The sequence below is a fragment of the Monodelphis domestica genome, chromosome 3 (genome assembly GCF_027887165.1).
Source record: "Monodelphis domestica isolate mMonDom1 chromosome 3, mMonDom1.pri, whole genome shotgun sequence".
Taxonomy (NCBI): domain Eukaryota; kingdom Metazoa; phylum Chordata; class Mammalia; order Didelphimorphia; family Didelphidae; genus Monodelphis; species Monodelphis domestica.
The window spans coordinates 345,363,328-345,389,230 of NC_077229.1; the positions used below are offsets into that span (position 1 = coordinate 345,363,328).

Here is a 25,903-nt window from a genome sequence, read left to right on the forward strand (position 1 = left end):
GTTTGCTTCAGTTTCCTCATCTGTAAAATGAGCTGGTGAAGGAAATGGCAAATAACTCCAGGATCTTTGACAAGAAAGTCCCAAATAGGGTCACAAAGAGTTTAATATGACTGAATGATAACTATGATGATATCTCTGATAACACTTGTGGCTGTCTCATATTTTACCAGTCTTGTTTAGTGACTTTCCTTCCTTCTTCTAGTTATTCAAATGTACTTCTGCTTATACAGAAGCAAAACATATGACATCATTATGTGATAAATGATGTCATATGTTTTGCTTCTACATAAGCATATATATATATATATATATATATGTACGTAATTTGGGGTTTAGGCTTTCAAAAATCGCTCTATAGCAAAAATGAATAACATGGAAATAAGTAACAAGTGATAACACTTGCTTGTTGTCTCTGGGAAGGGGGAGGGAAGAGAGGAGGAAAAGAAAATGAATCATGTAAACATGGAAAAATATTTTAAAATAAAATAAATAAAATCTTTTAAAAACCATTTCTACTTATCTTAACCAGACGTTTACTGCACTCTGGCATTGCCACCACCAGTAGAGAGAGACTAATGATTAGAAAGAGAGATCATCTCTTTCATAATTACAGTGATAAATTTAGCATCCCACCTCTGTTGCTTCAAGAGCTGGAAAGGAATTTGTCTCTTTTTCTAGAACTCTGGGAAAGTTGGCTCTATCCTTTTCTTCCTAGTAGAGGTCATGGGGATTTTCCCCAGCACTGAATTAATCTTCACTATGTAGGGATTGAATGAAAACTTTCAAAGTTTTGTTTTCAATAAGTTATTGCCAAATGGAACTTGTCTCTTTCCAGGTTCAAAACCACAAAAGAAATATTTCTCTGAAGTTTATGATAAAAAAGCATAATATCTGAATGAAAAAAATTATGGTTTGCTGTAAAAATATAGAGCATGGTTCTATTGACTCCTATTAAAAAATAAAAATGAAATCAGTGTTTTACCCATTAAGTGCTCATGTAGTTGATGGATCTTGCTTCTGTTGTAATCAACCAGAAACATCTCTCAAATGGACTCTATTAATCTACCCTGTGCCATCCCTGCTCCCCAAAAGGCTATGATTACAAGTCTTCCCTTTTTTCTTCTCAGTGAACCATAAGAATTTATAATGTACTTCCCCAGGGCCAAGAAACCATCTTTCTATCACCAACAAGGAAGAGCCCATTCACTGGCACTTGAAAATTAAGGACATCCTCCTTTTGCTGTTCAAATTACGGTGGGCACTTTACTTTTACCCAGAAGTAATTATCTTTACAAAAACTGACTCCATTGGTAAGGGCAAGAGTCACTTTCGAGTGAAGCATGACTAGCTTCACCTATTTCAGAGGTATGAAGTATAGGTTTTAAGCAGCGCTCCAGCTCCCAAGGTCTGTGGGAAATTAACCCATTTCTGATATTTATTGACTGAAATATCGTGATGGAAAATGATGCTAATAGAATCCCAAGTTCAATAATTTTTAGAACTGGAAGGGTTCTGAGAGGTCATTTAGTCCCACCACCCTCATTTTACAAAGGAGGGAACTGAAGTCCCAGGAGAATAAGCAACTTTCACAATGTTACACAGCTATTTAATGGCAACACTCCAGTTCTCACTCCCGGCTCATTAGCACTATAATTAGAGAAACACCAAGCCTGAGATAGAGTGATTAGGCTGTATTGTACTGTTGTTCCTCCACAATTCCTGGCACATCATAGGCAGACTAGAGTTAGAGCCGGAAGAAAACGTAGAGGTCATCTCACATAATGTTTTTCCTTTCCCATGAGGAAAAGGGCCAGAGATTGGAAATAACTTGCCCAAGGTGGCACAGGCCATAAGTGCTAAAGCCTGGATTCTAACCTAAGTCTAATCCAGATGCTGGATTCAATGTTCTTCCTAATGCTTAGCACAAGGAGAAAAGTTGTTGTTGTTGTTGTTTTTCATAAAAGAAATCAGCTTTTCTCCTTTGATGAGTTTGTGATCTGGTCCCCGTGGGCTCATCACAAAGCTCTGAGAGAAGAAAAGAAATACACTCTCATCTGATCTTCACAATAGCCCTGTGAAGTAGGTGCTATTATTATGCCCATTTTGCTGTTGAGGCTGACTGCTGCTGAGTATGGGGTATTTCTGGGAGGACGCCTGTATAAGGGCTTACTGCACTCATCCACTTTCATGTCACTTCTCACCCGTGATTCCAAGAAATTGTAGCATGTTCAGCAGCGGTAATATTATCTCTGCAGGCAGGCTAAATCATGTCGAGGGTAAGTGACAGGCCTCCAACCCATGGGTGAGTTAGGGGCTCGTCTACCCCAAGCATGCGACGACTTCCCCTGGTGGAATGGATGGATAAGGACAAATTGCTCCAAGGCCAGGAAGGCAACTGAAGTAGCTTCTGTGGAGTACTTATCTATGTACCTTCTTACTGATACAGTGCCTCTGCGTGAGAGGGTACATTGAAGAATATTTAGTGGCTACTGTTCTAATGATACAATTCTCATGAATGCTTTTGCTTTGAGCTACTTTAATGTATCAGGGAAGCTAGGTGGTCTAGTGGATAGACTGGCGAGCCTGGAGTCAGGAAGAACTGGAGAAGGAAATGGCAAACCCCTCTAGTATTTTTGCCAAGAAAACCCTGCGTGGGGTCATGAAGAGTCAGACATGACTGAAAACAATGCAGTAACAGCAAATTGGTTTTATTGGAAAATGATAAAAGGCAAATGCACTTGAGGAAGTTTCTCTCTTGCTATAGTTTTAGAAGTGAACACCCCCAAGAGAACATTATATACTACTACAGACTATTTGAAGAATTATGAATGTCCACCTCCAGAGAAAGAACCAAAAAAGTAGAAACACAAAAGGCATAATCTATATATATATACTTTTTTGGTTGAGTGATGCCTTCTATGGTACAGGGAGGGAGGAGATACTTGGGAATTTAATGTAACCAAGAAACAAATAATTAAAAAAAAAATGAAGACTCAAAGAATGCCTGGAGCCTGGAGATACCCTTCAGGCAAGCAAATTGACTAGTTAAGAGTTGGAAGGGAGTGCTACATCCTCGCATATGTATGTGCTCTCTCCTCCAAAGGAAATGGAAGGTATCTTCAGTACCAAGCATGGTTCTTGGAACATAGTAGTGGTCTAATAAAGACTTGCTGGCTGACTGATTGATTATTGCAGTGACATTAGTCAGGGATTTAAAGAGGAAGGGCTATTTCTTATTTTAGGCAGATTTATGGAGTCTGGCTTATGGGAGGACGTGGTCCTTAGGCTGTTTATATTATTTAGAAAATGAGATGAGACTCAGGGGAGCCTCAAGGGTCTGTGTAGGGCATTGCAACACTATTTTGGTGTCCCTAGAAGAAAGTTCTAGAGCACAGGTGTGTCTGTCCCTCAGGAAAGCTGCTGGGGAAGAGTGTCTATTGCCCTTCCATGGGTATCTGTCATTCTATTCCAGCACTATTTAGTTTCATGTGGCTGGAGGTCATCGCTCTTGGAAGGGCCCTATGTTCTCCATAAATCAAGCCCATCTTTCATTTGCTAAGAGATTTCCCCCTTGCTGGGGAAACCCTGCATCCTGTGTGTCTGCTCCATTTTGCCTTTGGCTCAGCTAAGAATGAGAATAAGCCAGCTAGCTCTCATAACACATGCCTTGGACTGAAAATTATGCTCATTTGTTCAGTGCAGGAATTATCTGATTATCTAGATGGAGCTTTCTATTTTTTCTCTGGTAAATGCAATTTTAAAGGAATTACAAGCTAATATGTCTGCCTCCAAAATAATCATTTCGTGATTGGTTCATAAACAGACACAAGGAACCCCAGTTGAGGCTAAATGAGGAGGATACATTCTTGAATAAGAGGCTTTCCATACTTAGAGAAAGCTGTATTTATTTGTACACCCACATGCTGCCTATGCTATATAAAGTTCAAACAACAAGTCTGAAAAAAGCAAAAGGATCTTAGACTATATGCCAATCAAAGAAAAAAAAATCCTGAGAATGGCATGAAATGTTGTCTCATACTGCTCCCATTCCCCAATTTGGTTAGTAGCCAAATTAAAATCCTAATGATAATAATAATAAAAGTCACATTTATTAGAATTTATAGTATAAAATATATTTCTTTCCCAATAGCCTATAAGATAAGCAATAGTACATAACTATATCTGCTTTACTGATGAGGATATTAAGGCTCAATGAGGTATTTTACCTAAAGTAATAAGCTAGAAAGTCATAGTGCTGGGAGCCAAACCAAGACCTTCCACTTCCTGGAACACTTGGGTTATTTCCACTATACAGTGCTACCTCTAAACCAGCTCTGTCTGAACACAATTTTCTATGAGGTTTCCTCTTTAATTTTTTTTAAAAATTTGTTTCCTAGTTACATCAAAACTCACAGGTATCTCCCTCCCTCCCTCCCTCCCTCCCTCCCCTACACTAGAGAAAGCATCATTTGATCAAAAAAAAGTATGTCTTTCATGTTTCTCTTTATCAGTTCTTTCTCTGGAGGTGGACATCCATAAATATTCTTCAAGCATTCATTCTATAACTATCTATAATGTTATATTGGTTATATTCATTTTATTCTTCATAATTTCATGTATGTTTTTCCATGTTTTGAGTAAAAAATTAGCTGGCTTGTCATTTCTTGTGACACAGTAGTTTTCCATCACAATCATGTCATTACTTGTTTAGCCATTCCCCAGTTGATGGACATCCCCTCAATTTCCAGTTCTTTGCCACCAGAAAGAGAACTGCTATCAATATTTTAGACGGTATAGATTTTTTCCTTTTTCCCCTGACCTCCTTGGGAAACATAGCCAAGAGTGGAATTATAGGGTCTCAGGATATACTCAGTTTTGTAACCCTCTGGGCATAATTCCAGATTGCTCTCTAAAATGCAGTTCACAGTTCCACCAATACTGTATTAGTGTCCCCATTTTTCCACATTGAGGCTTGTTATAAAAGGGGGAAAATAGTTATCCTTATTGATATCAAGCAGGTATTTTTTTCTGGGAAAGGCAAATGGAGGAGTTGGCCGAACTGGTTTTTATCACAATCCAGAACATAATTTCATGAGATTCATGGTGTGTACCATACAGAACTCTGACAAGCTGAAATATAAAAAGACCACCATAAGAATTATAGCTTATGAACCAGCTACTATTAGAGAATGAGGAGGTTGACAAATTCCAAATGATATTTTCCAAAGTAAACCAATATATTTAATGGCATCAGAGGATCATGGGGTCAAAGACTTAGATCCTTGAAGTCATCCAGATCAGAAAGAATGATTTAAAAAGTGTTTTGGAATAAATGACTCAGGTCTGAGAAATGAAAAAAACAACAACATGAAAAATACCATGTTATCAAAGAATAACTGTGCATGAAAAGCAGATGTACGCAGAGGGGGGAAATGGTAGCTGGTCACACAGGGAGAAGTAGGGTGACATGCATAGTCTTTGGTATCTATGGGATGAGGCTTCTAGTATACTGGATAAATTTCCTTCTGAGAACTTGGAGATGAAATACCAGATTAGGAAAGTATAGATGGTTTGCATGCTGCCACCTTGGAGAAAGTACCCATATTGAGGAATTCAACAATCCATTGCAATATAGAAGCGAATTCAAGATAAAATTTTCTGAAATGCATTTTAATATGGGTGATAACCCAGCTGTAGGCAAACCTCAAGTTGATTGAGTGACATCTAGTTTTCCTTAATTTCTTCTTCAGTCACATAACTATCAATAAAGCCTTTGGAAAGAAGGAAAGAAGAAACACTTCAGGGGAAGCATGGATTCTAGCCTTTCAGGATAGAGGGCTCTCTTTTTTCCCCCTCACATGTCCCCGGATTACTTCCAGTGGTCAGAGAAAAGTGCAACCTCTATGTCCTGCCAGCAAAGACAACCTCCTATCAGAATTCTGACTGTCACCCTGCCCAGTGCTCTTTCTAGTGAACCATGCACAATGTATTTTTGTTAGATGTAGTCCTAGTTGAAATAAAAAGAGGAATTGGGATTTTATTTTTCAAGAGTTGGTTTGAGACGGATTTGCCTAAAGGGGATTTGGCCTCAGACATTTGGAACAGGGCATCTGGAGATCCCTTATCAGAGCCATGTTGGCCTGAGAAACCAGCTGGCTGGAAGGTCACAGCATGTTCCCAAGACTTATGTTTGGAAACATACTCTGGCACTGACACGAGTCCTTTAGGAAGGGAAGGCTTGGAGGGTCATGGACAGGGTCCAAGTGAGTTGTTAAGACCTGAATTCCAGAATCCCAACAAAGCTGTTTTGTGGCATCAGCATTGGCAAATGAATGAAAGCCCCCAACTGTGAGTTTGGGGTGAGAAGAGGCAAGAGACAGACAATTGACAGAGGCATTGTGGACTTGTACTATCTCTTTCAGGAGTTGCTGCTGTTGTTGAAACCAGAACCACAACTTTATTGGGGTATAGAACTCTCAACGAGGAAAGTTCCTCTGCCCACACAAGCCTATGCCTACTTTGCAATTCAAAATCTTACATAGAGATGGTGCAGTGGCCCTGGCATCAGGATGACATCTAGTTCTAGTTATTGCATATTTATAATTACTCACATCTAGGATATTATTATGTTACATATTAACAACAACGAAAAAAAGGAATTAAGTTTGGACCAGAAACTCATATCATTATACTATGATAAGCTCCAAATGGTTACATGAGTTAGATATAAAAGGCCACATCATAAGAAAATTAGAGAAGTGACTATGGATGAATAGAATAGGGAGGATCAAAGAAGACAGAGAATTTTGATTAAGCAAAACTGAAGTTTTTGTAGAAACAAAAGCAATGTAACTAAAATTAGAAGGGAAGCAACAAATTGGGAAACAATCTTCATAACAAAAACCTCTGACAAAGACCAAATTACTCAAATTTATAAAGAGCTAAATCAATTGTACAAAAAATCAAGCCATTCTCCAATTGATAAATGGGCAAGGGACATGAATAGATAGTTTTCAATTAAAGAAATCAAAACTATTAATAAGCACATGAAAAAGTGCTCTACATCTCTGATAATCAGAGAGATGCAAATCAAAACAACTCTGAGGTATCACCTCATACCTAGCAGATTGGCCAACATGACAGCAAAGGAAAGTAATGAATGCTGAAGGGGATGTGGCAAAGTGGGGACACTAATTCATTGCTGGTGGAGCTGTGAATTGATCCAACCATTCTGGAGGGCAATTTGGAACTATGCCCAAAGGGTGATAAAAGACTGTCTGCCCTTCGATCCAGCCCTAGCACTGCTGGATTTATACCCCAAAGAGATAATAAGGAAAAAGACTTGTACAAGAATATTCATAGCTGCGCTCTTTGTGGTGGCCAAAAATCAGAAAATGAGGGGATGCCCTTCAATTGGAGAATGGCTGAACAAATTGTGGTATATGTTGGTGATGGAATACTATTGTGCCTGAAGGAATAATAAAGTGGAGGAATTCCATGGAGACTGGAACAACCTCCAGGAATTGATGCAGAGTGAAAGGAGCAGAACCAGGAGAACATTGTACACAGAGACTGATATACTGTGGTTCAATTGAACGTAATGGAATTCTCCATTAGTGTCAATGCAATGTCCCTGAACATTCTGCAGGGATCTAGGAGAAAAAACACTATTCATAAGCAGAGGACAAACTGTGGGAGTAAAAACACCGAGGAAAGGCAACTGCTGGACTACAGGGGTTGAGGGAATATGACTGAGGAGAGACTCTAAATGAGTACCCTAATGCAAATACCAACAACAAGGAAATGGGTTCGGAGCAAGGACACATGTGATACCCAGTGGAATAGTGCATCGGCTAGGGGAAGGATGGCAGGAGGCAGGGGGGAGTAAAAGAAAATGAGCTCTGGTTCCAATGAATAATGTATGAAAATAATGTTTAAAAAACAAAACAAAACAATGCAGCCAGAATTAGGAGGGAAACTTGGTGGTGGGGGATAGGATTTTTGTAGCAACTGTATTTAATGAGGATCTGATATCCAAAATATATACGGAATTGATACAAGTACAGAAGGATTACAACCGTTTCCCCAATATGTAATTAATTGGTCAAAGGATATGAATAGACAGTTTCTCCAAGGAACAGATCCAAGAAGTCAATAATCATGTAAAAATACTCTAGATCACTAATAATTAGAAATGCAAATTAAAAGAACTTGGGTTTCACTTTATATTTATCAGTTTAACTAAAATTCAGTCTCAGTTACTTACCTGCTATGTGACCCCAGGCAAATCACTGGATCTGTTTGCCTCAGTCTCTTCAACTATAAAGTGAGTAACAGCTACCTCCAAAAATTGTTGGGAGGCTTACATGAGATAATATTTTTAGATGAGCACAAATGTGCTTAGTAGAGTGCCTGGCATGTTGTGGTTGCCATAGAAATGTGTATTTCCTTCCCACCCTTCCTTCTTACAGTTTCCTGAGAGCATCCAGAGGTTAAGTGACTCAAAGAACTCTTAATCTGAGCCCAGATCTTCCTTTAAGGCTGGCTCTCGAATTCACCATGCCAAACTACCTCTCCTTCAGCAGGGATTTTTTTTTTTTAGTTGGAGTTTGATGACTACTGGGGTAGATTTATGGAAGACCTTGTGGAAGGGAAGAAGGCGTGTTTACCTCTGGGAAAGGGAGATAATTCTAGAATGTAGTATGTTTATGTTAGTAGAAATGCCTTTGGCATGTAGGAAAACCAAGTAAATCCCTGAGGTCTCTTTGTGTTATCCCTCTACAGGTTAATTTAGTGACCCAGGGTAAGTTATATTTACCCTGTGCCTTGTTTTCTTCATCTGTGAAATGGGGTTTGCCTTTGCCACTTCAGAGTTCCAGGGATCTGAGTTAATATGTCTAGATCTCTGCGGGTTAATCTGGTGCATTCTGGGCCAATAGTGGTCCTTCTACCTTCTGGAAATCTTTCCTCCTGCCTCTTTTCTCCAACATACTTAACCTTACTATTTTTGCTAGAAGTTAATGATAGAAGAAATTAAAAGAAAATTCCATGCATTAGCACCCATTGAGAGAGAATTTTAGTCTGAAAACAGCCTGAGAATAATCTCTATGGGCATAAGATCTTACACAAAATCCAGCTGTTTCAGACATCTTCCTGCGTGCCATAGGAGAGACCGAGGGTAGAATACTGGGGTTACCTGCTGTAGGCTTGCAGCTTTCAGTGGGTGGGGTACATTCCATTATGCTTATAGTATGCATTGGGTGCTTAGAAATGAGTCACACATTTAAATGAGCTATTTTTAACATAGTGAAAGGCTAGTAGGAGGAATATTTGATTTTTTAAATAATATTATAAATTATGAAGCAAATAAAAGAAATTTCTCTATATTCATGATTTATTCCTGGCTAACACAGCAATTCTCAGTAATTAGAAAAGGCTTTAAGACCTCCAAAAGGAGAATCTGGTGACAGTGTTCCTAGTAAGTCAGAGAAGCAAAGACCCTAACAAATGAGTTCAGGTCAGACATTAACATCTGGAAATGTAAAAGGTTTGGGAAAAATCACCTGTGAGTTGCTAATTCAGTTTTCCTTCAGTGAATATAATGATAATTAGAAGAAAATGAGTTAGGTAAAATTAAATGATAATCATTGGAATATGCAGGAAGAAATGAAAAAAGATTCTAGAAATGCCTTTTAAAAACATAATTTTAAGAGTTCAATTTCCATGTCACCTATTTCCCTTCCTCCCTTCTCCCCATTCCCTCCCCCAGAAAAAAAAAAAGTGTCAAGCAATTGGAGTAATTTAATTCAGAGTGAAGAAAAGGACAAAAACCTTCAATTGTCTTTATCCTGAATAGGATTGATGGAACAGTGTATTTCTGAGAGGGAATGAAATAAAATAGCTAATGAAGAAAAATCTTGCAAAAGGCACTTTGCTTTTATGGGCTCCTCAAATTCAGTCTGAGAAAAGGCATTCTAACAGCTAATAGCTCTCACTGCCAGAGTTCAGAGAATTCAAGGCAATTGTAGGAAAGTACCCAACCTGGCTGTTCTAAAACTCAGTTACAAGGAGGGAAGAGTGATGCTTGAAGTTTAGGACTCGACCCTCAGACTCTCCTGTGGCACACAGGAAGATGTCTGAAACAGCTGGATTTTGTGTAAGATCTTATGACCATAGAGATTATTCTCAGGCTGTTTTCAAGTATGGAGCTGCCTGCTTTTCAAAAGGGTGTTTGTAAATAGATTATCTTGGTTCCTCAAAACTCTGCAGAAGAAGGGTAGCTAGACAGTTCAGTGAATAAAGAGCCAGGCTTGGAGATGGGAAATCCTGAGTTAAAATCGGGTCCCAGACACTTCCTAGCTGTGTGACCCTGGGTAAGTCACTTAACCCCTATTGCCTGAAACTTAACATCTCTTCTGCCTTGGAAACAATACACAGTATTGATTCTAAGACAGGAAGGAAGGGTTTAAAAAAAACAAAACAAAAAAAACTTCTATTGAGGCACCACAACAGATAACAGCATCACCATTTTATAGATGAAGAAACTAGGACAGAGTAACTATTTTGGTCTATATTCCAAAGCAAGAAAGAAGAAAAGCCAAGATTAGACCTTCGGCTTCATGGCTTGTTTGTGGTTCATTCTTCTTCCCATTTTACAGTTCTGTTGACATTAGCTCAGAGGGGTGGCTGTGATTTCAGTAACAACTCTTAGGAAGAGCCTCATCTTAGGACTAGTTTCTAAACATCCAGTTGTAGTATCATAGAAATCGAAGCCAGGAAAGATGAAGGTGGGGATAATTTATCCCCAGATCCTGGTTTCACAGATGAGAGAACAAAGACCCAGAAAGGGTAAGTAACTTGACCAAGGTACATGGATATTAGAAAACAAGAGTCAGTGTTTGAACTCAGATTTTCTGCTTCCAAATCTAGGGTTCTTTTCACCACACCATGCTGCTGCCTGATGTTGGTAAGAAGAGAAGAATTTGATGTAATTTGTATAAGCGTACAAGTGGTGGGAGAGAAAATAAACCCAGAAGTGAAGAGGATTACAAACACACACACACACACATGAAGATTCTACTTCATACCTTTGGGATTGCAAATTTTTTTATTTGTAAGGGACATTTCCGATCATTTTGCCCTATTCTCTCATTTTACAGGTGAGAAAAATGAGGCCCCCAGAGATTCAAACTCAGATCTTTTCTGTCTCATGCCCAAGGCTTCCTCTCACACAAATAAAAATATTTCTCCTCAAAATTCAGTGGAAAGGGCACTGAATCTAGTCCTGGAGTCTAGCTCTAGCTAGGTCATCTCTGTGACGATCACAGAGTCACCATACTGATTTTGACTTCACTTTCCTTACCTATAAAATAAAGGGCTTTAATTTGAGGTTCTTTCTAGGTTTCCTAGTAACATCTTATGATAAACGATGTATCCAGGTGATATCACTAGAAGTGGAAAATCTGGGACTGAAATCCAAGTGGTGCTACACCACACTATAACCTTACCCTCTCCCACCATTAACAGTAGCAAAAGATTTGTGAATAATATCATAATATCAGAGAACTAATAGGTGGATGACAGCTAGGTGGCACAATGGGTAGAACACTGGACCTAGTCTCAAAAAGACACGAGTTTAAATCTGGACTCAGACACTTACTAGTTGTGTGATCCTGGGCAAATCACTTAACCCTGTTTGCCTAAGTTTCCTTATCTATAAAATGAGCTGGAGAAGGAAATGGCAAACCACTCTAGGGTCTTTGCTGAGAAAACCTCAAATGGGGCCACAAAGCGTTAGACAGGACTGAAGCAATTGAACAACAAGAGAGGTGGAAAAGATTTTAATGCCATTTAGTTCAGAGATGTCAAATGCCCTTGATTAAGATTAAAGCTTAATTGGGAAATATTTAACAAAATAAGTAAAAATACAATAGAATATATATAATATTACTATGTGGTTTTCTAAATTAAAATGTGGCCTGCAGGGATCTTTCTATGGTTTGGTAGCCCAGTTTCTATTTGAGTAAAATGCCATTAATCTATTCCAACTTCCTCATTTTACAGAAGAAGAGTTAAGCTTCTTAATTAGATGTTCCTTCTTGGCCATTCTTCAATTCCCACTTATATAGGTGTTCTCAATCTTCAGATGTCACGCAGGTGGATTTCAAAGGTATCTTCGCTGAGAATCTTCCTGTGATTTAGCATAGTCCAGGGGGATCATTCCTCTTTGAAACCAGCCAGGATAACAACTAGAGTGAGCTGTCTGTCTTTGATTAGGCTGATGAAGGCATCTTTCTGGAACAGACAGACTATCAGCAACTGGCTACAAAGGTCAGCATAGATTGAAGCTTGCAGAAGCTAGAAGCTTTTGATCAAAGAATTTAAGGGAGAGGTTTTGGAAATCATCTAGTCAGACCCCTACTTTTCAGATGGAGAGGCCAGGATGTGGGGAGTTTACATGGCAGAGTAAAGGACACTCTGCTCCCCTGATCTCTCCACACACAGACGGAGAGGCTAAGGCACTAAGAAGTGGTTTGCTCTGGTCACACAGCTGTAAGGCAGAAGGAACGAGAATTTAAACCTGGGACTTCTGGAGCCAAAGTCAGTGTTCTTCTCATTGTTGCCAAAATTGGAAAAATCAGGAAAATGGTTCGCTCCCAGTTCCATGACAGGCAGAGTCCACTATGTTTCTCCTGATACTCTAGACTTACTTCCTTCTGATTGTTTTGATTTTATTCTGATACTGATCTTCACAAGGGTTGGTTATCACCAATGAGGTGACAATTTGGAAAGCAGACGCCTCGTCAAAGGCTCCATGAACGACAAATATTACAGAACATACCAAATGTCCTTAGTGGGTAGGCAAGAAAAGAGTCAAATTTCTGCCTTTTTTATTTTTTGAGAGAATAAGTGTCGAGTAGTTGCTCACTCAAGTTCAGCCTAAGGTCTGACCTCGCCAGTAGATGGTGCTATGACAAAAGCAATCCAGAGGACATGTTTGCAACCCAGGAAAAGAAACGTCCACTCAAGCTTTAAGACATGTCCTCACAGCCAGCTAGGAAGCAGAGAGTGACTGGCTTTGGGAGAGGAGGGTCATCGGGGCAGATGGTGCAATCAGACTTTGGAATGGGGATCTTGGCACAGAAAGGAGGAGGATGGGTCATGCTTTCCAAGATGATCTCTTTCCAGCATCCCCTATATCCAAAACAATCACACAGATACACGCTTAAAGACTTCAAAGAGGAAAAAAGGAACTGCTCACAACAAACTGGGGTCAGGCATGACAGCCTGCTTATGACTACTTGTATCATTTGGACCCACGTGTGTCATGTCTCCCTAACTATATTGCATGTCTCACTCCCCACCCCCTTTTTTTTCTACCCAGCAGCTAGCATAATCTTATGCTACTCTCTATCCCAGGCCACTGGACAGTCTTAGACCTTTATTTTTGCAAGCCAAGGTCTGCACTAGAAAGATATTGTGTGCAAGAAATTCCTCTCCAGCCTTCTAATAAAAAATCAGAGACTGATTTATTCTACCAATGTCTTCTTCCATGGTACTGCCCTTCTCTCTCACCATAGCTTTCTTTAGGGCTGGTAAATATCTACTTCTTGCTCTTGAAATTCCTGATTTAGATCCCGTGGAGACAAAAACCTCTTTTCATTGTTGTCTCTCTGCATTCATTCTGTCCCACTTTGGCTCTCCCCTTTGCCCTGTCCCTACTCTCACTTTGCATCATGCCCTATGTAGCCCCTGCTCTATTGTGAAATTCCCCTTCATCAGCAATCTTTTCCCCCAAAGCTCCTGTCTTAAGCTGATAATTGAAACCTGGCTATGCCCCAAAAGGCACCTCATCCCATGACCCTCTCCAATATTGACTATTTCTTTTATGTACCACTCCAGTCCTTGTGCCATTTCTGAAAACTTCCCTTAGCTACTATCACTTTCCTTTGAAGTTTGAACTGGCCATTATCTCTCTTATCTAGACAAGATATCCTTGTTGCTGCCTTCTATCAACCTTCCTTCCTCTTTTAATAGGTTTAGTATCTAGTTATTCCATTCTCCACCTTCAATGCTTGCCTTCTTTCTTGGTAATTTTGATATTTTAGGTGATGACCTAAATAAAGCTTCAACTTTCATGATGTCAGTCCCCAATTCCACCTCAGCCATCTGACTTCATCATAAAACAGAAACTGTTCCCCTGGGGGAAAAGATCATGGACCTCACCCTGACCACTTTCTGCCCCACATCTGTGATTATTACCTCACTCCTCCTAAATTTCATTTTTGTCATCACTGAAAATCTTAGTCCCTCATGGTTATCCCAGATGATCAAATCTGCCTCTTCAGGCTAGATCCTAGCTAATCAGTTCAACAACGTGCTGTCCTATATTCTTGACTCCCTGCCTATCCTAATCCATTGCCCCTGGTTACTAACACTATCAGAAAGTAATAAACCTTTGAAGACTTTCTAATCTCAACTGGGCTCTCACCACTGAAAAGAGATTGTTTATCTTATTTATTTCTTCCCATACCATGTTTTGACCTTTCAAGTCTCCAACTTCACTCCTCATCCCTTGGCTCTGATAATGACCTAGTCTACTTCTTTACTAACATTGAAAATGAGCTTCCATTAACACCCTTTCTCCACACCCCAAAATCTCTTTTGCTCCACTTTGAGATATGGACTTTCTTGCCAAAGACAACTCTCACCACTTGTGCCCCTAATCCTATTCCCAACTGTCTTGTTTAGAATGTGGTTCATTCTCCATCTCATTCCCAAGCTTTATTGACTTGCTTTTCCAGTGATGTTCCCCTCTATTTGAAAAACTTCGCTGGACCCTTCAATTCCTTCAAGCTATCACTTAACATTTTGCTAGCCTTTCATTTCTAAACTCCCGAAAAGGGCATTCTATATTCCTCTGCTTCCACCTCTTTACCTCTCATTTATTTCTCAGCCCTTTATAGTCTAGGTTTTAACCACACCATTCTACTGAAACTGTGGCCAAAGGTTACCCATATTCTGATGGATCAATCCCATGACCTTTTTGGAATCTCTACCCTGACTTGAGCTTTTTCTAGCACCCCTCCCTGGTAACTAACCTCACCCCTATGATACTCATTTCCCTTGGATTCAATATTTTTCTCTACTTGTCTTTTCATTACCCCTCCTCTCTTCCCATCTGCCAGGAAATGAGGCTCTGTCCTTAGGCTCTTTTTGATGATCTCATCTTCTACCACATGAATATAATCTAGTTCAGTCCTTTATGTGGAACTGTAGGCACACAGGGATATTTGCATGCCCTGTGTCTCAAACTCAGCATGTCTGAAAGTGAACTCTACATGTTTCCTATTTCTGTGGAAGTCTTAGTCATCTATGCTAGAAATATGCATCATCTTAACTCTTCTTCCTTGTCACGTCCTATATTCAACTGCCATTGGTGATTCTGCTTCCACAAAAATCTGTTTCTACCTCTTCATCATCTCTCCCGGGCTACAACAGCCTCCTAACTAGTCTCCATTGCTAGTTTCTATAATCCATCCTACTCACAGATATCAAAATAAACTTCCTAAAGACACCTGTCTGATCATATCATTGTCCCCAAAACTCACTGGCTATTAATTCTACCATATTCCTTCCCATAGTTATTTTACCTCATGCACTCTATGTTCCAGCCAAACTGAATCAGATATTTCTCAGATCAGACTTTTCATTTCCAAACTCAGGGTATCTTTTTAGGCTCTCTCCCATGCCTAGAACTTCTCTCTGTCTTTTAGAATCTTTTTTCTCCTTTAATGACTTGGCTCATATGACAGGGGCTTCCCTGAAGTCTTTTCCTGATGCCTCTAGCTTAAAGTATTCTTCTTTTCCTCACACATTCCTTGAGTTCTTGGTTCATTCTTTCATTTACCTCTAGAACATATTGTCTTTTATTATATGTATCTGTATACAGGTCATCTCCCATTTTTGCAAAGTGAAATGTAAGCTTCTAGAGGGCAGCGGCTGTGTTCTTTTAACTTTGCATCCCTAAGGCTTACAAAAATGTTTTGCATGAGAGGAAGAAATAGACGACCTAAACAACCCTATATCAGAAAAAGAAATTGAACAAGCCATCAAAGAACTCCCTAAGAAAAAATCCCCAGGTCCAGATGGATTCACAAATGAATTCTATCAAACATTCAAAGAACAACTAATCCCAATATTATACAAACTATTTGACAGAATAAGCAAAGAAGTTCTATCAAATTCGTTTTGTGACACAAATATAGTACTGACTCCAAAACTAGGCAGGTCAAAAACAGAGAAAGAAAACTACAAACCAATCTCCTTAATAAGTATAGATGCAAAAATCTTAAATAGGATACAAGCAAAAAGACTCCAGCAAGTGATCACAAGGGTTATTCACTTTGACCGGGTAGGATTCATACCAGGAATGCAAGGATGGTTCAGTATTAGGAAAACCATCCACATAATTGACCATATCAACAAGCAAACCAACAAAAACCATGATTATCTCAATAGATGCAGAAAAAGCCTTTCACAAAATCCAACACTCATTCCTATTGAAAACACTAGGAAGTATAGGAATAGAAGGTCCTTTCCTAAAAATAATAAACAGTATATATCTAAAACCATCAGCAAACATCAACTGCAATGGGGGTAAACTAGATGCATTTCCAATAAGATCAGGAGTGAAACAAGGATGCCCATTATCACCTCTATTATTTAACATTGTACTAGAAACACTAGCTATAGCAACTAGAGAAGAAAAAGAAATTGAAGGTATTAAAATAGGCAATTAGGAGACCAAGCTATCACTCTCTGCAGATGATATGATGGTCTACTTAAAGAATCCTAGAGAATCAACTAAAAAAAGCTAGTTGAAATAATCAACAATTTTAGCAAAGTCAGGGGATACAAAATAAACTCAGATAAATCATCAGCATTTCTATATATCTCCAACACATCTCAGCAGCAAGAATTAGAAAGAAAAATTCCATTTGAGATCACCCTAGACAATATAAAATACTTAGGAATCTGTCTGCCGAGACAAACACAGGAATTATATGAACACAACTACAAAACACTCTCCACACAATTAAAACTAGATCTAAACAAATGGAAAAACATCGATTGCTCATGAGTAGGATGAGCTAAAATAATAAAAATGACAATCCTACCCAAATTAATTTACTTATTTAGTGCCATACCCATTGAACTACCAAAAAACTGAATTAGAGAAAACCATAACAAAGTTCATTTGGAAGAACAAAAGATCAAGGATATCCAGGGAAATCATGAAAAAAAAATTTGAAGGAAGGTGGCCTTGCAGTCCCAGATCTCAAACTATACTATAAAGCAGCGGTCATCAAAACAATTTGGTACTGGCTAAGAGACAGAAAGGAGGATCAGTGGAACAGACTTGGGGTAAGTGACCTCAGCAAGACAGTCATGATAAAGATCCCAGATTTTGGGACCAAAATCCACTATTTGATAAAAAAAAACTGCTGGGAAAACTGGAAGACAGTGTGGGAGAGATTAGGTTTGGATCAACATCTCAAACCCTACACCAAGATAAACTCAGAATGGGTTAATGACTTGAATATAAAGAAGGAAACTGTAAGCAAATTAGGTGAACACAGAATAGTATACATGTCAGATCTTTGGGAAAGGAAAGATTTTAAAACCAACGAAGAGCTAGAAAAAAATCACAAAATGTAAAATCAATAATTTTGATTACGTCAAATTAAAAAGATTTTGTACAAACAAAACCAATGTAACCAAAATTAGAAGGTAAGCAACAAATTGGAAAACAATCTTCATAACAAAAACCTCTGACAAAGACCAAATTACTCAAATTTATAAAGAGCTAAATCAATTGTATAAAAAAATCAAGCCATTCTCCAATTGATAAATGGGCAAGGGACATGAATAGGCAGTTCTCAGCCAAAGAAATCAAAACCATTAATAAGCTCATGAAAAATGTTCTAAATCTCTTATAATCAGAGAGATGCAAATCAAAACAACTCTGAGGTATCACCTCACACCTAGCAGATTGGCTAACATGACAGCTATGGAAAGTAATGAATGCTGGAGGGAATGTGGCGAAGTAGGGACACTATTTCATTCCTGATGGAGTTGTGAATTGATGCAGCCATTCTGGAGGGCAATTTGGAACTATGCCCAAAGGGTGATAAAAGACTGTCTGCCCTTTGATCAAGCCATAGCTCTGCTGCGTTTGTATCCCAAAGAGATAATGGACAAAAAGACTTGTACAAGAATATTCATAGCTGCACTCTTTGTGGTGGCCAAAAATTGGAAAATGAGGGGATGCCCTTCAATTGGGGAATGGCTGAACAAATTGTGGTATATGTTGGTGATGGAATACTAATGTGCTAAAAGGAATAATAAAGTGGAAGAATTCCATGGAGACTGGAACAACCTCCAGGAAGTGAGGCAGAGCGAAAGAAGCAGAACCAGGAGAACATTGTACACAGAGACTGATACACTGTGGTACAATCGAATGTAATGGACTTCTCCATTAGTGGCAATGCAGCGATCCTGAACAACTTGGAGGGATCTACAAGAAAAAACTACTATCTACATTCAGAGGAAAATCTGTGGGAGTAGAAACAGAAGAAAAACAACTGCTTGATTACATGGGTCGAAGGGATATGGCTGGGGACGTAGACTCTAAATGAACATCCTTGTATAAACATCAACAACATGGAAATAGGTTCTGATCAAGGACACTTGTAATACCCAATGAAATTGCACATCAGCTACAGTAAGGGTGGGGGGAGGGGAGGGAGGGAAATAATATAATTTTTGTAACCAAGGAATAATGTTCTAAATTGACTCAATAAATAAAAATTTTTAAAAATGTTTTGCATGTAGTAAGCACTAAATATTTATTGAATAATTTTATTATAAACACCGCTATGAAATGACTGGATAAGTCCTAGCAAGCTTCTCTATGGAACAAATCACAGAAATGTGAATTAGAAGCCACATGGCTCTTCTGGTGCTGATAATAAGGGATCAGAAGGAGAACAATTTGCCATCAGAGAGGATGGGGTTGCTTCACGCTTTATGGACCACCATTAAAGACCTGCGACTACTATAACCTTCTCTGGTAGTTCAGCAGTGCATGCCAGGGTGGAAACAATCTTATTCTATGATCCATACACTTGACCTAGTTCTGGACTGCCCTTTGGAATGGATTGAGATATCAAGAGCTATTCTTTGGGAAAGAACATGAATCATGTAACCATGGAAAAATACCCCTAAATTAATTAATTAAATAAAAATGTTCAAATCTACAAATAAATAAATAAGCAAACAAATAAACAAACAGGAAAAAAGAGCTATCCTTTGTGCTCCTGTCCACTCAGTCAGTCAATAATCAGTGCTATGCACTGGAATCCCCAATAGCACAACCACTTTGATCCTGTACCCCACAGTACATTCTGGTACTACTCTGTGTGTTTGGATTAAGATTAGCAGGGGTCTTGTGAGCCATTTTGGTCTTTTATACCCTGTGAGACTGACCTTGGAATGGTTCCAGATATGCCAACCACAATTCAAAGCTCAGAAGTATAATGTAAAACTTGATTCCCACTTACCTTCTCTAGACCTGTGTATCTAGGGCTGGACTGGATTACCTCTTGAGATTTTAAAAGAGATTGATGTACTGGCTCAGATGCTTTGGCATCATAGAATGTTAAGAATCAGAAGGAGACGTGAGAGTTCATCTAGTCCAAGTATCATTTTACAGCCAAGAAAATGAAGGTCCAGGAAAGTTATGTGACTGGCTTAAGTCACAGTTTGTTATTGGGAGTGATGGCTCCTTCTCCCCTCTCTAAGGTAGTATTTGCTGCTCTGTAGGCTATCCAGATCTTCATTTTCCTTATGGAACCTGCTCTTACCTGAGCTGGACGGGGTAGAACCCTTTCTGTAGCCTTAGTGGTTCCAAAGGGGTGTGATGTGGTGTGTTCCTGTCTTTGCCTCTACCTTTCAGATGGTAGAGCCATGAACACTCACACTCTAGATTTCCAAGGCCATCAATTCCATTGGGCTACCTGAACAGAAGGACAGAAAGCCCAGTGATACCTTTTTCAACACAGTATTTTCAATAAAATGGTGGAATGGAATAGGGTTGAGGGAGAAAAACAGTGGACAATTCAATTGAGATTCTGAAGCTTCATGAGTCTGTCCCAGGTCTAGTCTATGGTGGTTCCTGTCAGCATCTCCCCATACTGAGTAATGGGTAAGTCAGCTCTTGATTTCTACCCTGTAAGTGGAAAACAGCATGATAAACTGCTCATGTGAGCCTGCAGGACAAGGAGGATTGTTCTGTGTAATGTTTACTCCTTCCTCAATTCTTACTCAGACAGGGCTACAAGACCAGCCACATGAACCAACAGGAACTAGAAGAAATCTGATTTCCTGTTTCAATCCAGGCTATGCTATTTTGGGGAAAAAAAAATCACAAAGCATTAATATTCACCAATATATAGGCCAGCCATCCAACAAACCTCAAATACCTCCAAAATACCCCAGTCCTCCAAGCCCACACCGGATGGTAGAGTTTTTAAGACACTTCTGATTGCTCAGACAAAAGCAGATGGGCCCATTACTTGTAAATTTTATATTTATTATAACAAAAATTATGACATGGTCATTTGTGCATTCTGCTTTAATATAACTCTTGGTATGTAAATGATCTAATTGAGCTCTATACAATCATGCTGGTTGTGGCAGCAATAAGGAACACAAATTAAAAATGTCTGAAAAAGTAGGTATTTGAGGGAAGGAAGAGAAGGAGGGGGAAAAAAATCAGAGGCCCACTGGACATGGGTTGTTGTTCAATGGTCTTAAGAATCACCTTATTTGTAGACAGCTGGTCTGGCCACTTGGGCTCACCACAAAAAGAGTGTGAACCAAGAGAGAACTGGAGAGCCAGGTATAAATAAGGTAGGAGTTGGGGAAGAGAGGAGAACACAAAGTCAGTTATTCAGGCTGTGTCCTTATGCTGAGACTACAAAACATTTTAAGCATCACTATACAACACTGAGCTATTTACAATAATAATTTCCCAATCAACTGTTCTCTCAGAGAAAATTAGTGAATCTCAGTGACTTTAGTCACCTGACAGAGTAAAGCAACTCCTAGGAGTTAGTCTCCATATTCTACAAATGTCTATCATTTTCAAGACCAAAAAAAAAAAGTCTTCCCCCCACCCCCAAAGAAATACAGTATTACAATATTACTGAATCATTGAGCACTGGCAGTCTGCCCTGTCTTCCAAACAAACAAACAACAACAAAAAAGCCATTTTTAAAAAATATTACATCATCATTATGTTTCTCTGCAATATATTAAACCTTTTGTTCTTTGTCTTTACACTTCTGACATTTTAGGGGAGCGGGGAGAGGAAGAGTTAACCAATTAAAATCATATTGGTAAAGTGTCACTAGAAGAAACATGGTGATTATTAAAAAATAGCAAAGGAGAGAGCCTACGGATTAGCTGCAAAGGCAAACAGGGAGTCGGGGAGAGAGGAAGGGAGGAGAGAGTGGAGTAGAACCCCTGGTTTAATGTGAGCCTGGGAGACTCTTGCAATTCAGTCTTTTCTGGTTAGTTTATTATTATTATTTTTTTAACAGTACTTGCACTGGGTCATAGTGGTGTATCATAATAGTCTGGCAGCTGGTCCATCTGATACTGCCTGTGCTGCTGCTGCTGCTGCTGCTGCTGCTGCTGCTGCTGCTGCTGCTGCTGCTGCTGCTGCTGCTGCTGCTGCTGCTGCTGGTGCTGCTGCTGCTGGTGCTGCTGCTGTTGCTGTTGCTGCTGCTGCTCCTGGTGGTGCTTCATGATTTCTTTGACCTCCTCTTCCAGCTCCGGCGGGATGATGAACTGGTCGTCGGGGTCGGGCTGGGCCGGGGCGGCAAAGTAGCCGCCCGTCTTGCGGAGGGGCGCGTCGGCAGCCACCTCGATCACGTTGTGGCTCCGCTCCTGGGGCGCCACGGAGCCGTTGCCCCTCCTGCGCCCGATGGTCCCGGTGGCGGAGAAGTCGGGCTTCCTGGGCGGGCCCGCCTCGTCCTCGTTGGCACTGATCACGATGCCCTCGTCGCTGGCCTCGGCCGGCACCTGGAGCGGCTGCTGCCGCTGCCTCTCTTTCTCCTTGGCCTGGCCACAGTGAATGTCCACCTCCACCTCCACCCTGCTGCCATTGGTGAAGACGCCCTCAATGGGCTCCTCGTCGTCACTGTCGAGGCCGTTGTCGGAGAAGGCACTGGAGAAGGTGGCGCTGGAGAGCTGGCGCTGGAAGGCGCTCGACAGGCACACGGGGTGCAGCATGCAGCGCTGCTCGCCGGGGTAGCCGGGGCCGCTCTCGCTCAGCGTCCCCGGCGGGGGCTCGTCCGAGGCTGTGGAGCCCACCTCGCTGCTCATCTCGGACGTGGAGATCTCGCTGCTGATCTCGGAGGCCATGCCGCTGCTGGACGAGGGCACCCCGAGCCCGTCGGGGGGCCGGTCCTTGATCACCACATTGACGGAAGGAGGGAAGATGCCGGGGCTCGGCGGGGGCACGCCGCCGGCCCCCAGCTCGCAGCAGCAGAAGCTGTCCTCGGTGACGTTGAGCTGCACCACCACGGCGCTGATGCTGTCGTTGCAGCCGTAGCTCTGGGCCAGGGTGCACAGCTTCTTGGCCGCGGCCAGGGCGTCCGGCACGTTCCGCACAGCCTCCACCGCCTCTTCAATGGACAGGCTGTCCCACAGCCCTTTGCTGCCCAAGATGAAGAACTCGTCCTGCGGGGTCAGCGTCACCGACTGCACGTGGGGACGGGGAACCACGCTGGGGTGAAGAAAGGTGTAGCCCAAAATCCGGGTGGACTCGGTCACTCCATTCACCTTGCCGTCCTGTGGGAGAGAGGAAGGGCAGAGTGAGGAGCCATTCCCACGGCAGTCACTTATCCCTCTCAGCACCGCCTCAGAGAAGCGACCACCACCCACGGGAGCAGGGGGAGCCAAGGCAGCACGAACCCCTCATACCGGGGAGGACAGGAAGGGAGGGAGATCTGCTTAGGGAGTCACTGCCTCAGAGGAGAATGGCCCTGAACACCCAGAGACCCGAGGAGGGCCAAGAGGAGCCTAACGTCATGCACACAAGCAGGGGTGCTCGAAGAGGATGCACCTCCCGTAGAATTGTGAACAGCCACCAAAACCTCTGGCATTCTGAGAGAGGGAATTCTCTCCAAAGCAAGCCACTCTTCTCTCCAAACTCAGGGCTGGCATGTCAAAACAGAGAATGCCAACGTGTATGCCTGTCCGCTGGGCTGGGGCAAACAAAGTGCTTTCATGTGCCCTAAAAGTGACTTACGTCTTTGAGGAAGTCCTTCATGGGTCAGTGACAGGGGGAGACACCTCTATACGTTCACACCTTGAAATGAGTACGTTCTGTCTTTTTAAAAATGCTTCTTTTTTCAACTGCAGGAAGAATTGCATTTCCCCCTCCCCACTTTTAAAAGCTTTGTCTCTTTAGAGGGACTCCTGATCCAGCCTGTCTCTAAGACACCGAATTCCTTGGCTCCCACAGGTAAGAGGCAGGCCCTGCTTTAAGCCCTTTCATTTCCAGATCTGGCCCCATTCGGACCGGTGCATCAAGCAAGGCTAAACCCCTCTGGGTCTTGTAGTAGGATAAGGTCGGCAGCAATTTAAGGAGGAAGGCAGCGCCAATGTCTTCCTTGAAGAAACTTCTCCACCTGAAGCCTCTGCCTCTTGTTCAGCACCAACTCCTTCCATACTCAAGATCAAATACTAAACAGACATCTGTTGTCTCATCCGTTCAGTTCTCTCCAATAAGCAGATCATAACTACCCAGGGCCACTCTTGTTTGGCCCATGACTTACTACAATTGGTCTATCCAGTGTGCCGGGGGCCCTTCTCGATTTTAGGGATCGATAAATAGCTATTAAGGGCCTACTATGTGTCAGGCACTGGGCTAAGTATTGGGGATACAAAGGGGCAGTAATGATTATAAGAGAGCTTGGCCCTGGTGTTGAGGCTGGTTAGAGATGGTCAAAGGGAGCTAGTCATGAAGGAGAAGGGGTGTTGAAAGGTGGGAGGCCTGGTACTCCTCTTAGGTAGTGCTTTCAAGGGGTGCTACTCAGGAAATTGGGGTTCCCTTGTTGTGTGAAGGTGATGGTAAGATGGAGGAAGGTCTCTCCTCTCAGGTGATATAAGAGGTACCCCAGATTTCCCTAGCACGAGGATGTTATAGAGACAAACCTCCCCGAGTCTTTTGACTTAGGAGGGGAGGGGTCTTTATTAGTACTCTGTTATGGCAGATCTAGACACAACAGATTCCCTTCCCCTTAGCTCCTAGCAATAAGCCACAAGAAATATATGACTGCTGCTGCATGTAGAAAGATTTTATGAACAATGACTTTAAGGAGTATAGGGAGGTTGGAATGAGGGAGTCGGGGTCCCTGACTTGTCCCCCTAAAAAAGGTCTGTCACTCAAGCAGCTATCCAGCCAACTTAATTCTCTAAAACTATAATATTACAGGGCTAAAGAATAGTCAGAGCAGGAGCAAAGGGCAAAGGGAGAGAACCGGGCTCTTGGGCAGAGTCCAAGGACCCTTCTGGGTCTGAAGAGTCTCACACTCTATTGAGATGATCCTTGAGGTGTTCAGTCTTTGCTGTCAATCACCCTTCTTTCACTGTTCAATCTTTACCCTTTTTGCAACCTGCCCTTACAGGGCAAAGGCAGTCCCTGCCCACAGGGAGCTTACGACCTAATGGGATAAACAGGAAATAATAAAGGGAAGGCCCAGGAATGAAGAAGAGTTGAAAAAGACTTCCTGTAAAAGATGCCACTGAAAGGTACCCTTGGAGCATTCTAGCTGGCACCCCACACTCCTGCCCCAGTCTCTCTGGCAGAACTCCCTGATGATGTCCTTTACTCCCACTCTTCTTCAGAGTTCCTCACCACAGCCTGCTCCCACCGACACGCCTTTCCATTGTCCTCTGGGTGAGGCTAACCTTTAGCTCTTTTAGGCAGTGGTGTTCCAAGTCTGGAGGCTGTGCAACATCACTGGTAAAAGGTTTGTATCGAAACACTGGATCTTTGATGTTATGGGGCAGTGAAAGTGCTTTACAATCTTATGAAAGCGATTTGCCTCTTCTCCTTTCCAACTTTCAGCCTGGTACACTGTCCATCTGTATTATATTATTTATTCCACACATACATATTCTGTTGGAAGAGTTCCTAGGATGTTAATCAGATACATGATGAAATGTGGGCAACACAGATATTTTTTATTCATTTTGTGTTGCCAGTAGGAATAGACAGGTTAAATTTCTTTGAGTGATTATGGATTTATTTGAGGCGGTTCTGTGATATCTTGGAGCTTGATGTTATTAGATGAATCTGGTCTCAGACAGTGCCTAGCTGTGTGACCCCAGGCAAGTCACAACCCCAATTGCCTAACCCTTAGTGCTCTTCTGCCTTGGAACCAATATTTAATATTGATTCCAAGATGGAAGGTAAGGATTTAAAAAACATTTTTTTGCAATGCTTTACTTTGTGGATGAAATTATTATCCTTGGTTTAGTTTTATTTCTATTGTTCATTTCCCATTTTTATTGGCAATAGATTACTTAAACAATTTATCTTCTTAGTTTTACACTATATCCTTTTCTCATGACTATTCTTTCCTTTTGTTTATTATAAATTCTGATCCTAGCTTCTTCTGCACAGGCAGCTAACTCCCACATCTATAATAAGTCTTTTCCTATCTGTTAAAAACATAGACTATTTAATTCTTTGTGACATTATTTGGTATTTTCCATTTCCAGTCCCTAACAATTTTCTTTAAGTGTTCATGATGAGACTTCT

General features: G+C 41.1%; 1 protein-coding gene across 1 annotated transcript in view; it reads right to left on the reverse strand.

Moving 5' to 3' along the window:
• Positions 1–20,635: 20,635 nt before the first annotated feature.
• PHLPP1 (PH domain and leucine rich repeat protein phosphatase 1) overlaps positions 20,636–25,903 on the reverse strand; it is a 292,324-nt gene continuing 287,056 nt past the window's right edge. The window contains exon 17 of the mRNA XM_007486860.3: positions 20,636–22,923. Coding sequence (XP_007486922.2) covers positions 21,682–22,923 — 1,242 coding nt within the window. The 3' untranslated portion in view covers positions 20,636–21,681. The remainder of the gene's footprint in view (positions 22,924–25,903) is intronic.